The sequence below is a fragment of the Cydia fagiglandana genome, chromosome 17 (assembly GCF_963556715.1).
Source record: "Cydia fagiglandana chromosome 17, ilCydFagi1.1, whole genome shotgun sequence".
Taxonomy (NCBI): domain Eukaryota; kingdom Metazoa; phylum Arthropoda; class Insecta; order Lepidoptera; family Tortricidae; genus Cydia; species Cydia fagiglandana.
This window is the reverse complement of record NC_085948.1, coordinates 15,504,358-15,525,247: the sequence shown is the minus strand read 5'-3', so window position 1 is coordinate 15,525,247 and position 20,890 is coordinate 15,504,358. Positions and strand designations below refer to the sequence as shown.

Sequence of the window (20,890 nt, the reverse complement as noted above, 5' to 3'; positions counted from 1 at the left end):
TCTAGCGGTGGGTCCTCCCCCACTTACTCTCGTGAGCGACGTCTCGGCCACCGCCTCCTTGCCGCGCTGCATCTGGTTGGCTAGCTTCTGCTTGTTGACGGGCGATCCTGGAAATTACAGCCGGTTCAACCTGCCTGACTTTGTAAAGAGTTCTAACATACTGAAGACGATCAAGTTTTTATATGTCACGCTTAATCTAATGTAATACACGAAAACGGGCGGATTTGTTGCAGTTTGAGCGACAGTGGTAGTCGCAACTCACTGTCGCCCAGTCGCCTGAATTAACCTTTTATTTTTATTATAGTTCAAAATTCGATTTGATTTTGTCCATCGAAAAGGGACTCCGGACTAAAAACGATACGAATGAATTTAGATTTCTAAAAAATCTGGGGTCACATATATAGTAAGTTTCTCTGGGCCTTTATATTTTTATTGTAGGTAGTGTATTTATGGTTTTATTGCCTACTGTATCTAATGCTACTATACTATAAATAACAAATTATGTTTAACTAAACCTACATCTAATATAATATGATCATATACACAAACAAATAAAAACAAATATTAACTGCATTCAAATAAATTCTATACTTTACCTTTATAATGAGTTAGTATTTACACTATTAATGAGTTACACAAAAAAATGCGCATGAATAAAACAAAACGTCAAAAGTCGAAAAAAACCAAGAATTAGACTGACATAAACATGTAAACTTCTAATTTCAACTCTTTTTTGGCAACACTACTTTTGAAATGTGAAAAAAAACTATAGTACTTCTACTGTAGTACGTATCTTTAGGCATTTAAATAAAAGTAAACAAACAATTTATGCATTTTCGGGTAGACGTAACATTTATTGGTTAACCAACCGAATACAAAACTGCCTGGATCAGTCTTTGAACGACCTGACTTTAACCTACGTTATTTGATCTGGTAATGTTTTCATCTACCCTTAGCTGGCTTAAGAAGCCATTTGAGGGTAGATTTTGTTTACTTTTATTTAAATACCTAAAGATACAGAGTATAAGTTTGTTTAAATAACAAAATCGAGTGAAACGTACATTTATCTCGACGTTTTGGGATATTTGTGTCGGACGCGGTCCATGGTATCGACTGGATCCTTTGATTTAAATGATAATCAAAAAAAATCGTATAAAATAAGTTTAAACCGGTAGGAAAGTAAGACTATTTAAATAGACTCTCTTTATTATTTAGAAGTTCACCAGTTTATTGCCAGCCTATAAAATATCACTCACGAATATGAGAACAAGGTCCAATATACAAGCAGGAATTTAAAAAAACTGTGCAAAATCATAGCAAGAACGCATGCAAGGCGACCATTAAAGATAAAGTAACTTATTTATAAAAAAAAACTGTGAAAATGAGTGAAGCCAATCCGGTTGTGTAGGCCTGATTTAAATTTAAAAAATGGGCATTGAAACATAAAACTAATTTTGATTGAATACTACTCCACAGCATCAAAAAATCGGAATGAACCCCCCGCCATGTTTAAAAAACATCGAAAACGCAACACAACAAACCGTCATAAATGTCGTAAGCATTTAAACAATAATAGGATATTAAACGGCTTTTAGTTAAAAGCAACAAACTGTGTTAATGTAATATAGACATAGTACTGTCAAAGTCGTTGTTCAAATGTTCGCAAACGTAAACCTAAAATGGACAGTGCACTAAATGTCGGTTTATATCTAAAGACACCAAGCGTGCCAGACACGTGCCGCGGGAGACAAAATATTCTTCTGTAAATATTATATAATATACTCGTAAATATAAGATATCTCATTTACCCTAGTTAGGCACTGGTCTCACCGCGACCTAGTAAGCTATGAGCTATCGGCTATAAACACGAACAAAAGATAAGCACTCCCGTGTAAATAAAAGAGACACGGCGATATTTATAGTTACTCGCCCAGCGGTGAGCTATAAATATCGCCGTGTCTCTTTTATTTACACGGGAGTGTTTATCTTTTGTTCGTGTTTATAGCCGATAGCTCATAGCTTACTAGCTCGCGGTGGGACCAGTGCCTTAAGCCTTTATAAGGCAGAGAGAATATATTTCCCACATGATTTTGAACTTTGTCTCAATGTGATAGGGTTCAATATTGCGTAATTTCTGATACCCTTATGCCTTATAAAGGGTTAAGACCAACTAAGAGTGAAAGAAATGGCATTATGAGTTATGACCTGACTCGCCACTTATAGTTCGTTTTTTTAGCATTAGAAAGAACTTGCAAGAAGGGATCTTGACATGTCTTTTAATTGAAAAACGCTTTTTAATAATCAAAAACTATTACTTATGAAAGCAGAAGAATATAAATGATCGTATTAGATTCATAATTGTTACATATTTGCCGTAACTTATTTTTAAAATGTCTTTTTCAATTAAAAGACACATCAAGATTGTTTACCTTATTTCTAATGCTAAAAAAACGAACTATAGTTTTGCGGCAAGTAGTCTCCTGTGACCTATCATGGCCGGTGATATGATTCAATTTTGATTCCCGTAACATTAATGTCCGTTTTAGATATACTTTCGTGCACAGGTTCAAGAGATACGATGGAAAAGAAAGAGACAGCATTTTACCCGAACAATGACTTTAACGTGTCATAGGTTAGTGTTATATATATTGTACTCACCTATATAGCTGAGCATGACGGGCAGGAATACCAGTCCGTGCGCCGCGCCGAACAGCACGATACCCAGGTACATACGGAAGTAGAACACCTAAGGAAAGAACATACGGTATTGTAAACCTTTAAACAACTTTATTCCAAATAATTTTGAACTTTTTCTGTAAGCTGGGTGTAGTTTTCATACGTATATTTCGCTTATGTACCTTAGATTCCGAAATACGGTATTCTACTATGGGGTTACACAGTAGTACTTAGACGTTACTTAATAATCAACTATGCGACTAACCGGTTTTCGTTGAAATTTGGCACACAGTTCATAATGTGAAAAAGACTTGTTTCTTTAGGAAAAGTATCCTATGTACTCATCCCGAAATTCATCTCCTAAGGGGATAACATTTAGAACGAGAGTACCTACTAAAGGTATGGAAGAAATCTGTAGCTTTCCATTACAGAAAGGTCCTTATCCTTCATTTGCAATAAGGACCTTTTTATCAGAATTTCAGATGAAACGTCCCTATAGCATTCGAAGCATAAGGACCTTCTGTGATGGAAAGCCACATTTACCGAGTTACACGCTGTTAAAGCGGTGGAGCGGTGGCGCATCGGCAAACGTAGCGTAGGACGCCCTCAGATTAGATGGAGCGATGACCTTCGCAAGGCGGCAAGAGCTGGATCAGAGTTGCCGCAAATCGTGCTCAATGGAGTGCAATAGGAGAGGCCTATGTCCAGCAGGGCCCGGGTATGTCCTGGACCTGGGTATGTCCTTAAACCACGTCCAAAACCACCGGTGGACGGCCAGCAGCGTCCTTCAAATTCGGTGTACTCGACTGCGATCGCCAACCCGCCTGCCAAGCGTGGCGATTATGGCATTCACCCCCCATGCGGCACGTATGGAGGTCCAAGGGGGAGGCCTATGTTCAGAAGTGGACGTTTTATCGCTGAGATGATGATGATGATGTCCAGCAGTGGACGAGAGTAGGTTGATGATGATGAAAGCTGTGGAGGTGGATTACCTGGAATATCTGGCTGTTGGCGGTGGCGAGCACGATGATGCCGCCGAACTTGGTGAGCGTGATGCCGCTGAGCACGGACGAGCCCATGCGCGTGAGCGCGGCGCCGGCGCGCGCCACGCGGGACGCGCCCGCCGACACGCTGAAGCTGTGCACCAGGTGCGAGCAGAACTCCACCGCGATACCCACCGCCATCACCTGCCCGACACGATAGCACAGAATAAATAATAGTACTATAGTTCGTTTTTTTTAGCATTAGAAAGAACTTGCAAGAAGGTAAGCGATCTTGACATGTCTTTTAATTGAAAAACGCTTTTTAAAATTCAAAAACTATTACTTATGAAAGCAGAATATAAATGATCGTTTTAGATTCATAATTGTTACATATTTGCCGTAACTTATTTTTAAAATGTGTTTTTCAATTAAAAGACACTTCAAGTTTGTTTACCTCATTTCTAATGCTAAAAAAAACGAACTATAGGTTCAGAAGACTCACTCCCTAACAAAACGCGTCTGTCACGATCAGCACAGATATGGCCGCTAGGGGGCGACAGCGCCACGTGCGGCTTATGGCAAACCCCAAAATTGGGGCCGAACGGACGTAATTTTAGCTACCTGTAGCAAAGCGACGAAATCGCGGAGTGAGACACGCCTGACGATAGTAAGATTTGAAACTAGTTACATAACTTAGCGCCACTTGCACCATTCAATAACCCGGGGTTAACCGGTTAAATCTAGAGTTACCATGGTTACCAGTACAATTAGACACTGGATTAACGATGATTAATCCAGTGATGATTAACAATGATAACTCCAGGTTTAACTAGCTAACCCCGGGTTATAAATGGCGCTTAGTATGCAATGTAGCACACCATTGTTACATTTTCGATATCGTATCGTATTTGTCGATTTTCTAGTGCTCTAACTAACCCAAGTCGGTCTCTTACAAGCTAGACGCACGGCCGGTTTCCATCCTTACTTGGTAGATATTCCACCAATTCGCACGAAGCGCTTTGCTTCTACTTTCCTTATGCGCACTGCCAAGGAATGGAATTCCTTGCCGGCGTCTATATTTCCGTGTTCTTATAACCCGGCAACCTTCAAATCAAGAGTGAACAGGCACCTTCTGGGCGAGCTCGCTCCATCGTAGGCCACGTCTACGCCTCGGCTAGTCTGTGGCCATGAGTAAGCCCATTCATAATAAAAAAAAAAAGCTTTTAGCAGAAATGGAGTTGATAAGCATAAAAAATAACAAAATAGTCATTTTTGTCACTTTCCATTTTTTTCATAATCGCTTATTATAAAATCAGCTTTCTTAAAGCGATATTGGAGTATCTGCTACTCAGTAGCAGCACGGGATCTGGTAGTTGCCCTTAGTTCATAAAATTGAATCTATCCTCCTAAGGCCCAAGGTCCTACATATAGGACCTCTTCAGTTCGATGAAATTTAAATTCTATTCAATTGGAAGAGAGTCGCTTTTGCTTTGTTTCGTTCAATTTTCCAACAACGCAAAATCAACTCTATTTCCCACACTATAGGTTCAAATTTCAATGGCAAATTTTGGATTATTCATTTGTATGGCTGGGCCTTAGGAGGCTATAATATTTTAATTCTTTCACATTATTATTCCTTCTGGGATTGAAAACAAAAAACGATCTATTTTGTGTGATTTACTAATTTCACTAAATTGTAATGAATAGATAAAACGACTTACCAAATTGACTAGTGAGACTGCGTTCAAACTAATACCCCACCAGTACATAAGGCCTCCTATATTCACTACGATCATTGTGATCGTGATCACTACCACCTGAAATAAAAGAATACAAAATTACTGCATGAATTACATACATTTTAGACATAGCTTGATGTCGCTAATATGTGACGTCCCACGGGTAAAGATACCTTATGGCGGTTGGCGCTTACGCTATTATTGACGCCGCTCCAATATTATTGCGGCGCTATGCGACGTAAGCGCCAACCACCATAAAGTACCTTTTTCCGTGGAACGTTCATATTTTTTATGTATAATTAACGTGGTAACAAATACCTAAAGTTATTAGCTGTCTAAAATAACTAGGGCTGACTTGACAGCGGCACAGATTTTGAGAAAAAAATTCTCGTGTAGTTTTCAGAATAACATTCTGATAAAGAAAATAAAAAAATGCTCGCTGAATTTACTGCGCAGATTTAGCGCAGCGACGATATCAAATCCTACTTCCACAAGACAAAACCAATATTATAAAAAAAAAAAACATTTATTCCAGATTTCAAAAAATAAATAAGTTGCTACGAGCCAAATTGAGTTTATATCACACGTGTGATACTAGGGATATGGACCTATGCAAATTTTCAGCTTAATTGGAAACCGAGAAGTGTGTCAAACTTGTAAGTAATCTTGATTGAGTATCTGTAATCTAATGATTAGGCACAAACAGACAACGGGGCAAGTGAAACTAAATAAAAGCTTGTAATAAAATAATCAACCAACTCACCAACGCCGAGAAGAGATCGAATCCCATCAAAATGAACGTCACAATGAATATGGACAGCACACTAATGCCCATACTCTTCAACGTGTCCGGCCACATCGTCAAATACTGTTCGTAGAACACATAGAACACCGAATACGGGAACACATTCACTGTCGTGTTCTTCCCTTGTTCTTTTAGTTTAGAATTGATTGTGTATGTTAAGTTTGCGGCTACGTTTCTCGCTGCTTTCAAGGCTGAATAATAGTCTGAGCTTGTTTTTAGAACTGTGTGGTAGGTCTGGTAGTATGTGGCTCCGACTTCGCTTGACTCTGTTTTATTAATGATTCTTGTTTTGTAGTTGACTGCTTGGGCGTAAGCGGCGTGGCCGCCTTTAGGGCAGTCGCTGTCAGGGTTGTCGCGAAGGAAGAAGGATACGTAGCGATCGAAGTCGGTAGGGCTGGGACGTTGCTCTGGTGGTAATAGCGGTATATTGCACGCTTCGCAATTGCCCGTCTCTGAAATTAAATATTACATTCACGTTACATTACTATTAAGAGCGTGTGACTCTCAATCCGGAGGCCGCGGGTTCGTACCAATGAGTTTTTCGGAACTTGTGTACGAAATTTAATATCATTTGATATTTACTAGTCGCTTTTCTGTGAAGGAAAACATCACGAGGAAACCGGAGTAATCCCAATAAGGCCTAGTTTTTTCTGGATTGGAAGATAAGATGGCAGTCGCTTTCTTAAAAACTAGTGCCTACGCAAATTCTCGGCATTAGTTGCCAAGCGGACCCCAGGGTCCCATGAGCCGTTGCAAAAAGCCGGGATAACGGGAGGAAGATGATGATTCAGGTTAAATTACCTATGCATGTAAATAAGTCTAGTTTGTAATCGGCAGGCGGTTGTGAAATTGTATTTTCTACTTTAACACTAAGAGAATAAAGGCGATAACTCACGTATGGCGACGTCGTGAGGGCAGAAGCTGCCGTTCTTGTATTTGTAGCAGCATTTGTCGCCGTCCGACCAGTCGAACATGTCGTCTAACCAGGAATTGGCCGGCTGACCGATGTAAGACTCATTTTGTGTGCGGTACGCTGCAATAAAAACAACTTGTTTGGTAATAAGGAATATTACAAGCTAGGGGGCGCCACTAGCACAAACAGGCCTACCGCGAAATACGAAAGTAGAAAGTTCGTTATCCGACTCTCTATCACTCCTGCGTATTCGAGCGATAGAGAAGCAGATAACGAAATATCGATTTTCGCGTTTCGCGGTAGACTCTCAGTAAACAAACCGCTTTGATGCATCAAATTCATAGTGACTTGTCAAAAAACTGTTTATGGGTGGTATTCTACCTGACTAAATTCATATTAAACATATTAAGAACGGGTCACTCACGTATTTTAAGTCGAAAAACGCTCGACATGTTTCACTCCGTACCGAGGAGTGTCATCAGGAGCTTGCGTTTACGGTGACGGACCGGCGCAGACTGCGGGCCGCAGCTCTCCGCGCCCGATGACTCGGCGTAAACGCAAGCTCCTGATGACACTCCTCGGTACGGAGTGAAACATGTCGAGCGTTTTTCGACTTAAAATACGTGAGTGACCCGTTCTTAATATATTTAATATGTCTGTGTCTCACGGAAGTTTTGTTATTAAAACTGTCTAAATTATTTGTCCAATGCCATTGCGTCTCACTCTTTCATTAAGCAAAATGTGAGATGCAATGCACATTGAACAAAGATATTGGACAAATGGAATACCATCCTAAGGTATAGTATGTATAAGTTAATCTATACAATGTGTGCTACAGGTGCACTCTGGCGGCAGAACATTGCAGTAATAACTTGGGTGCTATAATATATGTAGAAGTATTTCATACTAACCTGAATATATCTGCATAGAAACACTGTCATCTTTACAGAATCTATAGTTCGTTTTTTTAGCATTAGAAAGAACTTGCAAGAAGGTAAGCGATCTTGACATGTCTTTTAATTGAAAAACGCTTTTTTAAATTCAATAACTATTACTTATGAAAGCAGAAGAATATAAATGATCGTATTAGATTCATAATTGTTACATATTTGCCGTAACTTATTTTTAAAATGTGTTTTTCAATTAAAAGACACATCAAGATTGTTTACCTAATTTCTAATGCTAAAAAAACGAACTAAAGTGCCGCATATCATATTCTGTATATCCTTGTCTGAATAATCTATGCCGTTGGTCCTTTCAGTGACCACGAAGTACACTGGCGGCCCGATGTTGAGGTATTTGTTGAGGTGTTGAGGTATTTGTTAAGGTGTTGAGGTATTTCATACTAACCTGAATATATCTCCATAGAAACACTGTCATCGTTACAGAATCTAGTGCCGCATATCATATTCTGTATATCCTTGTCTGAATGATCTATGCCGTTGGTCCCTTCAGTGACCACGAAGTACACTGGCGGCCCGATGTTGAGGTATTTTTTGAGGTGTTGGAAGTATTTCATACTAACTTGAATATATCTGCATAGAAACACTGTCGTCGTTACAGAATCTAGTGCCACATATCATATTCTGTATATCCTTGTCTGAATAATCTATGCCGTTGGTCCCTTCAGTGACCACGAAGTACACTGGCGGCCCGATGTTGAGGTATTTGTTGAGGTGTTGAGGTATTTCATACTAACCTGAATATATCTGCATAGAAACACTGTCATCGTTACAGAATCTAGTGCCGCATATTATATTCTGTATATCCTTGTCTGAATAATCTATGCCGTTGGTTCCCTCAGTGACCACGAAGTACACTGGCGGCCCGATGTTGAGGTGTTTGTTGAGGTGTTGAGGTATTTCATACTAACCTGAATATATCTGCATAGAAACACTGTCGTCGTTACAGAATCTAGTGCCGCATATCATATTCTGTATATCCTTGTCTGAATAATCTATGCCGTTGGTTCCTTCAGTGACCACGAAGTACACTGGCGGCCCGATGTTGAGGTATTTGTTGAAGTGTTGAGGTATTTCATACTAACCTGAATATATCTGCATAGAAACACTGTCGTCGTTACAGAATCTAGTGCCGCATATCATATTCTGTATATCCTTGTCTGAATAATCTATGCCGTTGGTTCCTTCAGTGACCACGAAGTATACTGGCGGCCCGATGTTGAGATATTTGTCGAGGTGTTGGAAGTATTTCATACTAACCTGAATATATCTGCATAGAAACACTGTCGTCGTTACAGAATCTAGTGCCGCATATCATATTCTGTATATCCTTGTCTGAATAATCTATGCCGTTGGTTCCTTCAGTGACCACGAAGTATACTGGCGGCCCGATGTTGAGATATTTGTTGAGGTGTTGGAAGTATTTCATACTAACCTGAATATATCTGCATAGAAACACTGTCATCGTTACAGAATCTAGTGCCGCATATCATATTCTGTATATCCTTGTCCGAATAATCTATGCCGTTGGTTCCCTCAGTGACCACGAAGTACACTGGAGGCCCGATGTTGAGGTATTTCATACTAACCTGAATATATCTGCATAGAAACACTGTCATCGTTACATAATCTAGTGCCGCATACCATATTCTGTATATCCTTGTCCGAATAATCTATGCCGTTGGTTCCCTCAGTGACCACGAAGTACACTGGAGGCCCGATGTTGAGGTATTTGTTGAGGTGTTGAGGTATTTCATACTAACCTGAATATATCTGCATAGAAACACTGTCATCGTTACAGAATCTAGTGCCGCATATCATATTCTGTATATCCTTGTCTGAATAATCTATGCCGTTGGTTCCCTCAGTGACCACGAAGTACACTGGCGGCCCGATGTTGAGGTATTTGTTGAGGTGTTGGAAGTATTTCGTTTGGAAACTGTCGTGAGGCATGGAGAGCTCTTGGTCGAGACCGATTTCTATGTGAGGCGCGACCTGAGGAGGATAAAATATGATTATGACGGATATGTTATATGTTCTTTTATGCTATATGCAGTCATGCCAGTAAACTAAATTTACAATCTCAAAGAATCGTCAATAGAGTCAGTCTAAGCTAACTTCTGCACCACTTTGGAGTAATAGGGAATATTACGCGAAACTGTGCACAGGACCCACTACCACTATCCGTCACAATCAGGGGGTATACCGCGAAACAAGAAAATCGAAATTTCGTTATCTAACCTCTCTATCACTCTTGCATATTCGAGCGATAAAGAGGCAGATAACTAAATGTCGATTTTCGCGTTTCCCGGTAGACCCTTGGTAACAAACCGCCTTGATGCATCAATATCATATTTTATTGTCTGTGAAAACTTGTCAAAAAACAGTTTAAGGCACAGTATATATAAGTTACTCTATGGTTTACTAGAGGAGCTAGTGCTGCACTCTGGCGGCAAAACATGGCAGTAATACCCCCTATTAAAGTCTTCGGGGCTGTCCATAAATTACGTCATCGATTTCTGAAAACCCCCTCCCTAAAATCATCCAAAAATCATGCTTCGAATGACCCCGTTTCCTCCTACGTCATGCTACCATTATCCGATGTCCAGACCCCCCCCCTCTAATTTGAAATGACGTAATTTATGAATAGCCCCTTCGGCGGTGAAAGGGTGGGATAAATGAAAGTACATCTACGACCACTTACAGCCACAGAAGAGCAAAGCCACGCGAAGAATATAATCATAACGGAAGCTCGGATTTCTCGCTTCATGAGGAACGGCACGTAGACATGTTTGAACAAGTTGTAGAGCAGTCCGTCGTACGCGTCTGGCATGTCCACCTTGCTGCCTTGTACGCAGCAGAACACGTCGTATCTGAAATATACAGAGGTCAGTTAGACATTATAAACTTAAAATAGATGTAATGTAAGGTTGGTATTCCAACTGACAAATTTCTTGGTCCAATGTGCATTGCGTCTCACTCTCACATTAAGCAAAATATGAGACGAAGCACCACAGAATAAATAATAGTACTAGGTACAGAAGACTCGCTCTCTAACAAAACGCGTCTATTACGATCAAGACAGATGTGGCCGCTAGGTGGCGACAGCGACACACGCGGCTTATGGCTAGCCACCAAAATTGGCGACGAAATTGCAGAGCGAGCCACGCCTGGAAGCACACCGATTCGGATATCGAAGTCAGGAACATGGAAGGACCGACTTGAGCCTTTATTCCTCATTAGTCCCTCGAGACCAAGGTTTGGTTGGGCACCGACCTGTTGGCGTTCTGCCTCTTGGTGTCGATGGCCATGAGCGCCACGAAGCAGGTGACCTGCAGCAGGAAGTCCACCAGCAGCGCCACGGCGGCGTACAGCGCAAACGCGCGTACTGCCGGCATGTCGCTCAGCGCGCCCAGGAAGAAGCACACCGATTCGGAGATGGATGTCAGGAACATGGAGGGGCCGACTTGGCCAAGTCTGTAAAAAAAAATGTATAATTCATTACACAAAGGAAAATTGTACACAAGTCCAACTCCAAATAGGGTATTCTCGTGTAGTCAAATCAGTTTCTTTTTTAGAGACTGTATGACTCGACTTCGATGCTGATGCCACACGATTGTAGACTCTATATAGCTACAACAAGGTTTATAATCTACTTACGTCCTCCCAATATGTTGAGCTGGAGTCTCGTCCTGTCTCCTCGGTTCGCGCTGCGCAATTTGCACCAGGATGAATATATTATCCACTCCGACGGCCAGCACGAGGAACGGTATGACCCGACTTCGATCCAGATGCCGCACGATTTTAGACTCTATCTACCTACAGCAAGGTTTAGAATCTACTTACGTCCTCCCAATATGTTGAGCTGGAGTCTCGTCCTGTCTCCTCGGCTCGCGTTGCGCAGTTTGCACCAATATGAATATATTGTCCACTCCCACGGCCAGTACGAGGAAGGGTATTACTTCTACGATGATGAGTGTGGCGGCGACACCGACGTAGCCGAATAGACCGATGGAACACACCACGGATGCCAAGACTATGAGGACGCCTGTCGAAAAAGGGTATGTTTATTACTCATATTTGGCTTTTAGATGGTTTAGATGTGATGCTTATCGTAAAAACTATGTGGTTTGTAGTTTCACAGTGCCTTGGTTTTATACTGTAATGCTGTGTTACTTATTTCGAAGCGCTGGTAGCCTAGCGGTAAGAGCGTGCGACTTGCAATCCGGAGGTCGGGTCGAGGGTTGAAACCCCGGCTCGTACCAATGAGTTTTTCGGAACGAAATTTCGGTACGAAATATCATTTCATATTTACCAGTCGCTTTTCGATGAAGGAAAACATCGTGAGGAAACCGGACTAATCCCAATAAGGCCTAGTTCCCCCTTTGGGTTGGAAGGTCAGATGGCAGTCGCTTTCGTAAAAACTAGTGCCTACGTCAAATCATGGGATTAGTTGTCAAGCGGACCCCAGCTCCCATGAGCCGTGGCAAAATGCCGGGATAACGCGAGGAAGAAGAAGGTGTGTTACTTATTTCATCAATAAATAAATAAATAATGGGGTTAGTTGTCAAGCGGACCCCAGTCTCCCATGAGCCGTGGCAAAAATGCCGGGATAACGCGAGGAAGAAGAAGATATGCCTTTTACATGTTCAAATTACTTAGTAATAGTTGGTAATCATTTGTCCTAACTCCACAAGGAGTTAGGGAGTTAGGGCGTGCGTGTATAGTTCGAAGCTTGAGCGGTATGGTCTCGTCTTGGCAACATTACATGAAAATGTTTTTAGTGGGATCTAACATTTTTAACCACTTTCTTTGGACACTTTTCTCGACGTGGAGATGTATCCATAGAGCGACTGGTGGTGCAGGGCAGAGTAGAAGGTACCCGAGCGTGAGGAAGGTCACCCATGAGGTGGACGGACCAAATAGAGGCAGCAATGGACGGCCCCTTGCACGAATGCGCTAAACGCACAGCCGTCAGGGAGGAGTGGAGGCGAGCCGTGAAACGTGGCACAAAGGGAGACTTCCAATGATGACCACGACCGCTCTGTCAAGAGTGCCCCGGTCAAGAAAAAGAACATTTTTAAAAGAACTCACCTCCAAGTCCAAGAGTAACTTTGATATCGATCAGCAACCTCGCACACGTAGTGAACCGTCCCAGCGATATAGCAATATACGCGAACATTATAAAGTAGGACACCAGTATAGTACACGTCCGATTGTGATTCCTAGTATAATTCATCTTCCATCGTTCCTATGTCTAGTCTGATCAAGCCAGCATTTTGTGTGCATAATAATTAATAACAAATCACAAAATCTTACCTCCGAGTCCGAGGGTAACTTTGCTATCGATCAGCAACCTCGCACACGTAGTGAATCGTCCCAGCGATATAGCAATATACGCGAACATTATAAAGTATGACACCAGTATAGTAGACACGTCCGATTGTGATTCCCTGTACAGTTCGTCCTCGATGGACCGCTCGGAGGTGTAAGCGATGTCCATGTATGACGGCATGTTGTTTTTGGTGTAGTTGGTCATAAATGTGATGAAATCTTTCTCCCATTCCAGCGCTGGGCCCAGCTGAAAAGGAAAAATAGATTAATATCTTAGAATATTCATATTTTGTAAGAGAGAACGGAAAGCATGGCATGTAATATTGTATTGGTAACACCATCAAATTAAAACAGCAGAATAGAAAAATATATGTGACGGTCCACGGCAAAAGGTACCTTATGGCGGCTGGCGCTTACGTCGCATAGCGCCGCAATAATATTGGAGCGACGTTAATAATAGCGTAAGCGCCAACCGCCATAAGGTACCTTTACCCGTGGGACGTCACATATTTCGCTTTTTATAAAGTAATGTCTAAAAAATAGCGGCGACCCCACCAGCGGTGAAAGCGACTACCAATAGGCTATTTTTTCGCGATTCCGTGTGAACAAACGAAATGTTTTTAAGAGAAAACGCTCACCCGGAAGAATCCATGTGTCGCTAGAGAACACGGTTGCTACATTGTCCCTGCCAAGGATGCCAAGTCGCTGCGAACTTAGCATAGTCGGATTATAATCGCCGTTCGGTGATTGCCTAAGGAAAGAACTCGCCCGTCGTAATGCGTAGCCTCTGTGAATAGACATACCTAGTGGTCGCATTTATTAACGACATACCTTGGCCTTGTCGTGTTTGTTGTTGACCAGGAAGGTCAGTATGAGGGCAGTGGCCTCATTGAAGCGAGACTGCGAGGTGAGCTGTTCCCCGGGAGCCAGGAAACCGCCTAGAGCAACCGCTGGTAATACAGGACCGTTGTACGTTGAGAGGCAATCGGGATCGTAAGCGTCTCTATAACAACAGTAGGTTCCCTGCGGATAGACGACATACCTTGGCCTTGTCGTGTTTGTTGTTGACCAGGAAGGTCAGAATGAGGGCAGTGGCCTCATTGAAGCGAGACTGTGAGGTGAGCTGTTCCCCGGGAGCCAAGAAACCGCCTAGAGCAACCGCCGGTAATACAGGACCGTTGTAAGTCGACAAGCAATCGGGATCGTATGCGTTTCTGTAACAAAAATGCATTTTAAATATTCCGTCGACTATATTGTCAAACTAGAACCAATATATTTTACAGCACACTCTTAACAGTATTTACAGTATGCATATAGTATGAAAAATTGCGATCGATGCCAAAATATACATCATTTTCTGAATCAGAATTGCACCCCTAAAACCTCGAAAACGAGTACCATTCCCATTTTCATCAAAATCTACTTTCTCCAATCTAGTTCTGGCAAGACACACACACACACACACACACACTTTGCACAATGATCACAGACGCGAGCAGCGTGAAGTACACGTTTACAGACAAGATTGTGTGCAGAACCTAGTTCGATTCCAGCTCAAGGGACTAGGAGCCTTGGTCACATTTTCTTTTGGATAACAAAAAGTATGGCGTCCATCTTAGAAATCGAAACAGACATCGTTTTCTGCGGCCCCGAAAACCTTGAAAACGAGTACCATGTCGATTTTCAACAAAATTAAATTTATTTTCAGTGTTTCAAGTACTTACTGTGTGCACTTCAAGATTTTCCCCAAATATGCGTTGTCGTCTTGGTCAAAGTTGTCCTCGTCATTTTGGAACCACCCCCACACGCTCTGTATGGCGCACTTGTCCGCGGTGACAGTGGGGTTGATCGCGGACGCGAGCGGCGCAAAGCATACGTCCTCGAGGCGAGATGTGTTGCCAAGGTCTGTAACAGGGTTCATGTATAAGTTTTTTTACAAATAATAAATAAATACTATAGGACAATTTTACATAGATCGACCCAGTCCCACAGCAATCTAAATAAGGCTTGTGTTGTGGGTACTAGACGACGATATATACCTATAATATACGTGTACCTATAGTACACATGTATAAAACATCCATAACTCAGGAACAAATATTTGTGAAAAACACACAAATAAATGCCCTTATCAGGATTCAAACCCGGGACCTTCTTCTTCGTAGGCAAGGTCGCTGCCGACTAGGCTAGCCGAGGCCGTTACACACGACAAATAACCTTTGATATAAGATTTTACCATCAACTTTAGCTACAGATGTAGTGCATAATTTCTTTTCCATCGTAATTTTACGGAAACGTACGAACGTGTCTTGTTATTTCAGTCAGGCTCGGTGCAATAAGTACTGAAGTTGACCGAAGTGCATGACAAATACGAACGTACCCGAGGATGAATTGGATGGAAGACAATTATGCACTACATCTGTACTTATCTTCAATCCTTCAAGAATTTGAAATGTCAAAAACCTCTAGATCACAGGGGCTTGCTAAGTATCACATCTCTGGTGCGCCGTGTGCCGCACAGTCCCAACACCATCTTGAGAATGATAGCGGAAAAACCAGACTGTCCCATAATGCTCCACTGTGAGGGACTACATTCCCCTACAAGTGTGATACAGTGGTAGCAAAAATTTAGAGTTTGGCTAGCACTGTATATCTTGTGTCAATTTTAATGTGTATATGTGTAATTCTTGTATGTTAATTGTTCATTTTTGTGTATTGCTGTGTGTACCTAAATCACATGAAATAAAGAATTTTTGAATTTTAAGTAATTATTAACCGACGGAAGCGAGGACAGATCTGATAGTAATAAGGAACGCAAATCGGTTATTTTTTGTATGGAAATAACCGCGGTTTCGGTTAAAAACCGATTATTTCCATACAAAAAATAACCGATTTGCATTCCCTATAGTAATCAATTGTCTCATTTAGGTAATGTATTGTGGTTTATTTCATGCATTTAAATACCATACCACCCAATAATAGCCTAAAAGTTCAAGGTCATAGATTAAATTGTACAAATCTGAGTCGCAAGTCATCTACCAAAGTGAATGCACTTCTAACAGTATACTATCTATCTAATATCAGACCAATTGAATTTTGTTTTTATGCAACTTTTAAGCCTGGCCATAGCCCACGGCCATAACCCAAACCATAGAGAAATATAGTAATACAAGAGTGCTCACTCCATACATTAGATTTGGTCCCAGAAATATTAGTATTTCCATAGCAAGTTTCATAGTCGACATCTAGCATCGAGTAGCGGAATTATCAGTACTTTAAGTAGTAGTAGTAGTAGTACTGTCAAGTGCTATTGTCACTTGTAGGACCGACCGGAAACTCTAATCTCAACAACATAAGACTTTGGGAGACTTGGAGTGAGCACTCTTGTCTTACTTACGCTATGCCCAAACCCATGAAACTCACCCATAATCTTCTTCTGCAACTCGAACACCTCCAGCATGAAGGTGGAATTGAATACCGCACCAAACGTCGTGGTCTCGTTGAATTCATCCGTGTACTCTATCTTCGGGAGGCCTTTAGCGCTGAGGACGAAAACAAAAATATAGTTTAGGGCCAATTGCACCAACCACATTTAGCGGGCTGATCAACGTCACGCAGTCAACTATGAAAATTCCCATACAATAAAATTTAGCGAACGCTTTAACGTTGACAGACGATTTGGAGTGTGTACTGTCTCTTCCGAAAATCGTTTTTTCCGGATTGATATTTTTGCCATTCGCAATTTTTCCCATTTTAATTTTTCTCGATAGGGGTCATCCATTAATTACGTCACAGGTTTAGGGGGAGGGAGGGGGTAAAGAAAATGTGACATATTGTGACATGGGGGAGGGGGGAGACACAAACTTTGTGACATCACTTTAACTTCATCAGTAACCGAAAATTTTTTTTAAATTATTTTATTCGCTGTACATTTAACCTCTAGCGGCCCACCATACAAGGAAAATTGGCAATCGAATTTGAATCAACGGTATTAGAAAATAGAGTTGAATTTGTTTTGTTTTAAAATCGAACGAAACTAAATAAAAGAAACTCTATTCCATTTCATTAAGATTTAAATTTCATTGGAGGTAATTTGTACTAGTATTAGGACATTGAACCCCAAGAGGTTAAATAACAAGTTTTTAAAACGATAATCGTTTTTATTCTTTTAATTTTCTTTCCTAAGCAGTTTTGGGTTATAAAATTACTAATATTTATATCGTCAAAAATATTTTGATAAAATATTAATAATACTTAGGTACTTACTTAATTCGATTTGGCGATTTCGTAGAAAAAATGTGACGTCACACTAGGGGGGAGGGGTTTGCCAAATGTGACCAAATGTGACAAGGGGGGGAGGGGTCAAAAAACCTAGAAATTCGTGTGACGTAATTAATGGATGACCCCATAGCTTCCTTTTCCGAAATCATATTTAACCATTCGCATATTTTCCCATTATTTTAATTTTCCAATAGCTTAATTTTCTAATAGGTTTTTTAACCATTCGCATATTTTCCCACTATATTTCATTTGTTTACAATCACGGAATAGATAGGTGCGACGACGAACGAAGCGAGGAGGAGTGTGTTAGGTGAACTGCGAGCAAAACAGTGCCAGCCAACGCCAGAACCGACTTATTATATTGTACGATATTGATTTACAAAAATAAGTTATGTTTTAGTTAGTGTCCCGCATATTATAATAAGAATACATATCCAAATTATGCGAAAATAAGCTACTGGGAAATAAAATTAATGGGAAATTATGCGATTGGTTAGAAAATCTATTAGGATAATAAGCTACTGGAAAATAAAGTTAATGGGAAAATATGCGAATGGTTAGAAATGCTTTCGGGAAAGGAAGCTATCGAGAAAAAATAAAATGGTAAAAATTGCGAATGGGAAAAATATAAATCTGGAAAAAACGATTTTCGGAAGAGACAGTACACACTCTTTATCTGACATGGCTTTTTGTACGTTACGTGCCCTTCCCTCGCAAAAATCGGCAGACTGTTTTGTACAGAAAATGACAGCCAAGGCGTCTCCAGTTCCTAAATACTCAATGAAAATAACAGTTCGGCTCTGTACATTAGGTTGGCATTCCACCTGTCCAATTTCTTTGTCCAATGTGCATTACGTCTCACTCTCTCACTAAGCCAAATGTGAGACACAAATACTCATTGGACAAAGAAAGCCTAGGTATAAGGGTGACGACATTTTGGCTAAAATACCAATATCTCAGTTCTGCAATGGAATTCCGCTTGGTGCCCATAGAACGAAATGAAGTACAGAGAAATACCTATCTAATGACCTAATTTTCAACTCTGTTGGTTTTGGGGCAAGGCTTCATACAAAGTTGCCCATGGTCCTTTAATGTCAATACCTGATGATAACCATCTCAGTACGGTAGAACGGCTCGAAATGAGAGTCGAAGTATTCCCTCTCGATACGAGAGCGGGAGGTCGGCGAGGCCCAGAGCTCGACGGGGTTGGTTGTGACTTGGATGTAGTGGATGCCATGGCCGAGGCCCACGACCACGCAGAGGCCTAGAGGAAATAGGTAATAATGTGTTTATTATATGCATGAATGATTATAGGTTAACGAAAAGAGGCCCTTCTTATATGTGTTCTGTTTACAAAAACGCTTGACTTTAGCAACTATTGCTGTTTAACATCATGAAATTAATTTGTAAGTGGAAGTTAATATTTCCAAATTCGGTAATCCATAATCTTTAATAAGTATATGATTTAACTGTCGCAATTTTTTTTATGACGTATGACAAAAGTTAATTAAATCTCATTTTGGTTACTCTTTCTTAAAAACCCTAAGCTTTTCAAAAAATACATCTTTCATGCCAACCATTTGGATTAATACATCGCCAATACCTGTACACCTGACATCGATGTATAAGCTTACCCGCAAACAGCACGATCCAGGGTTTAGAGGCCATATGGTAGCCCCACCACTGGAAGAAGTCCTCCAATTTGGTTTCCGTGTCCGCCCCCAGCTTCTCGAAGAAGGTGGCTTCTCGTAGACCATCAGGTTGGTCGATGGACCGAGGGTTGGTGGCCATCTCTTGCTCATTGTCTGAAGCCACACCTACGCATTGAGGAAAAGTTATTTTGGCTTAGTCTCAACTAAGGCCCAGATGCAACAATCGCTGTTGACGGACTGGTCAACGTCAATCAGCAGTGAACTAGAGTCAGACCATAAAAATTCTGCAGCGATTTTGATAGCCCACGCCAGGCGTGTCTCACTGTGCGATTTCGTCGCTTTGCTACAGGTAGCTAAAAGTACATTTCGGCCCAATTTTGGGGTTTGCCATAAGCCGCGCGTGGCGCTATCGCCACCTAGCGGCCATATCTGTGCTGATCGTAACAGACGCGTTTTGTTAGAGAGTGAGTCTTCTGTACTTAGTACTATTATTTATTCTGTGCCCACGCGTCATTTTAAAAGTCAAACTTCTACGAAATTACGGCGTATAAATAACACTTACGCTGCGTGGGCTATCAAATCCACTGCAGACTTTTATTGGTGCAACTATATGAAATTTCGTATACAATAAAATTTAGCGAACGTTTTAATTGTGAGAGTCGGTTTGGTGCAACCGATCCTGAGTATTAAGCTTTATAACTTCGTATGTTTACATTACAAAAAGCAGTGGTGGCCGAGTGGATATGACGCCCGACTTTCAATCCGGAGGTCGCGGGTTCAAATCCCGGCTCGTACCAATGAGTTTTTCGAAACTTATGTACGAAATATCATTTGATATTTACCACTAGCTTTTCGGTGAAGGAAAACATCGTGAGGAAACCTGCATACATCTGCGAAGAAATTCAAAGGTGTATGTGAAGTCCCCAATCCGCATTGGGCTAGCGTGGGGACTATAACCCAAGCCCTCTCGCGCATGAGAGGAGGCCTGTGCTCAGCAGTGGGACGTATATAGGCTGAAATGATGATGATGATGATGATGACATCACTATTTTATTCTAGTACCCAATAATTAATGCGTACAGTTGTTCGTGTATTTAAATTTATTGTTTTTGTGCAGCTTGAACTATTATACAATCAAATCAACATGATTGCTCCAAGAACTGGAATTACAAGTTTTTTTTTTCGTAATAAATGCAGGCGATTTTACTTAGCTAGTGCATTTTGTTATGGGTAAAGATAAGAGCCATGCTATTAGTGTATCTGTCCAAAACAAAGCGTTGGCCAGCGAAAGTTATGTATTCATATAAATATATTGTTTATTCTAAATCGTTCTAATTAGAAATAATGCTTTGACGTGGGTTAGACTTTCAGTTTCTTTTCATCTGCAGTCAGCAGCAGAAGTCGCTAAGCGGGCGAGGTGTTCACAATTACCTTGACACTTCTCTTAACAATAAAGTCGCGTCAAGATAATTTTGAACACCTGGCCCGCTTAGCAACTTCTGCTGCTGACTGTACAATAACATACAGATTAACTTATGGCTTTTT

General features: G+C 41.1%; 1 protein-coding gene across 1 annotated transcript in view; it reads right to left on the bottom strand.

The window, feature by feature from the left end:
• The window catches only part of LOC134672614 (NPC intracellular cholesterol transporter 1), an 82,322-nt gene that overhangs the window by 4,277 nt on the left and 57,155 nt on the right, over nt 1-20,890 (bottom strand). The window contains exons 8-23 of the mRNA XM_063530569.1: nt 19,328-19,510; nt 18,795-18,957; nt 16,836-16,954; nt 15,137-15,317; nt 14,455-14,626; nt 13,398-13,659; nt 11,925-12,126; nt 11,355-11,555; nt 10,783-10,951; nt 9,842-10,073; nt 7,099-7,236; nt 6,162-6,655; nt 5,381-5,476; nt 3,669-3,863; nt 2,659-2,746; nt 28-107 (exon numbers count right to left, since the gene is read on the bottom strand). Of these exons, the coding sequence (XP_063386639.1) occupies nt 28-107; nt 2,659-2,746; nt 3,669-3,863; nt 5,381-5,476; nt 6,162-6,655; nt 7,099-7,236; nt 9,842-10,073; nt 10,783-10,951; nt 11,355-11,555; nt 11,925-12,126; nt 13,398-13,659; nt 14,455-14,626; nt 15,137-15,317; nt 16,836-16,954; nt 18,795-18,957; nt 19,328-19,510 (2,975 nt within the window). The remainder of the gene's footprint in view (nt 1-27; nt 108-2,658; nt 2,747-3,668; nt 3,864-5,380; nt 5,477-6,161; nt 6,656-7,098; nt 7,237-9,841; nt 10,074-10,782; nt 10,952-11,354; nt 11,556-11,924; nt 12,127-13,397; nt 13,660-14,454; nt 14,627-15,136; nt 15,318-16,835; nt 16,955-18,794; nt 18,958-19,327; nt 19,511-20,890) is intronic.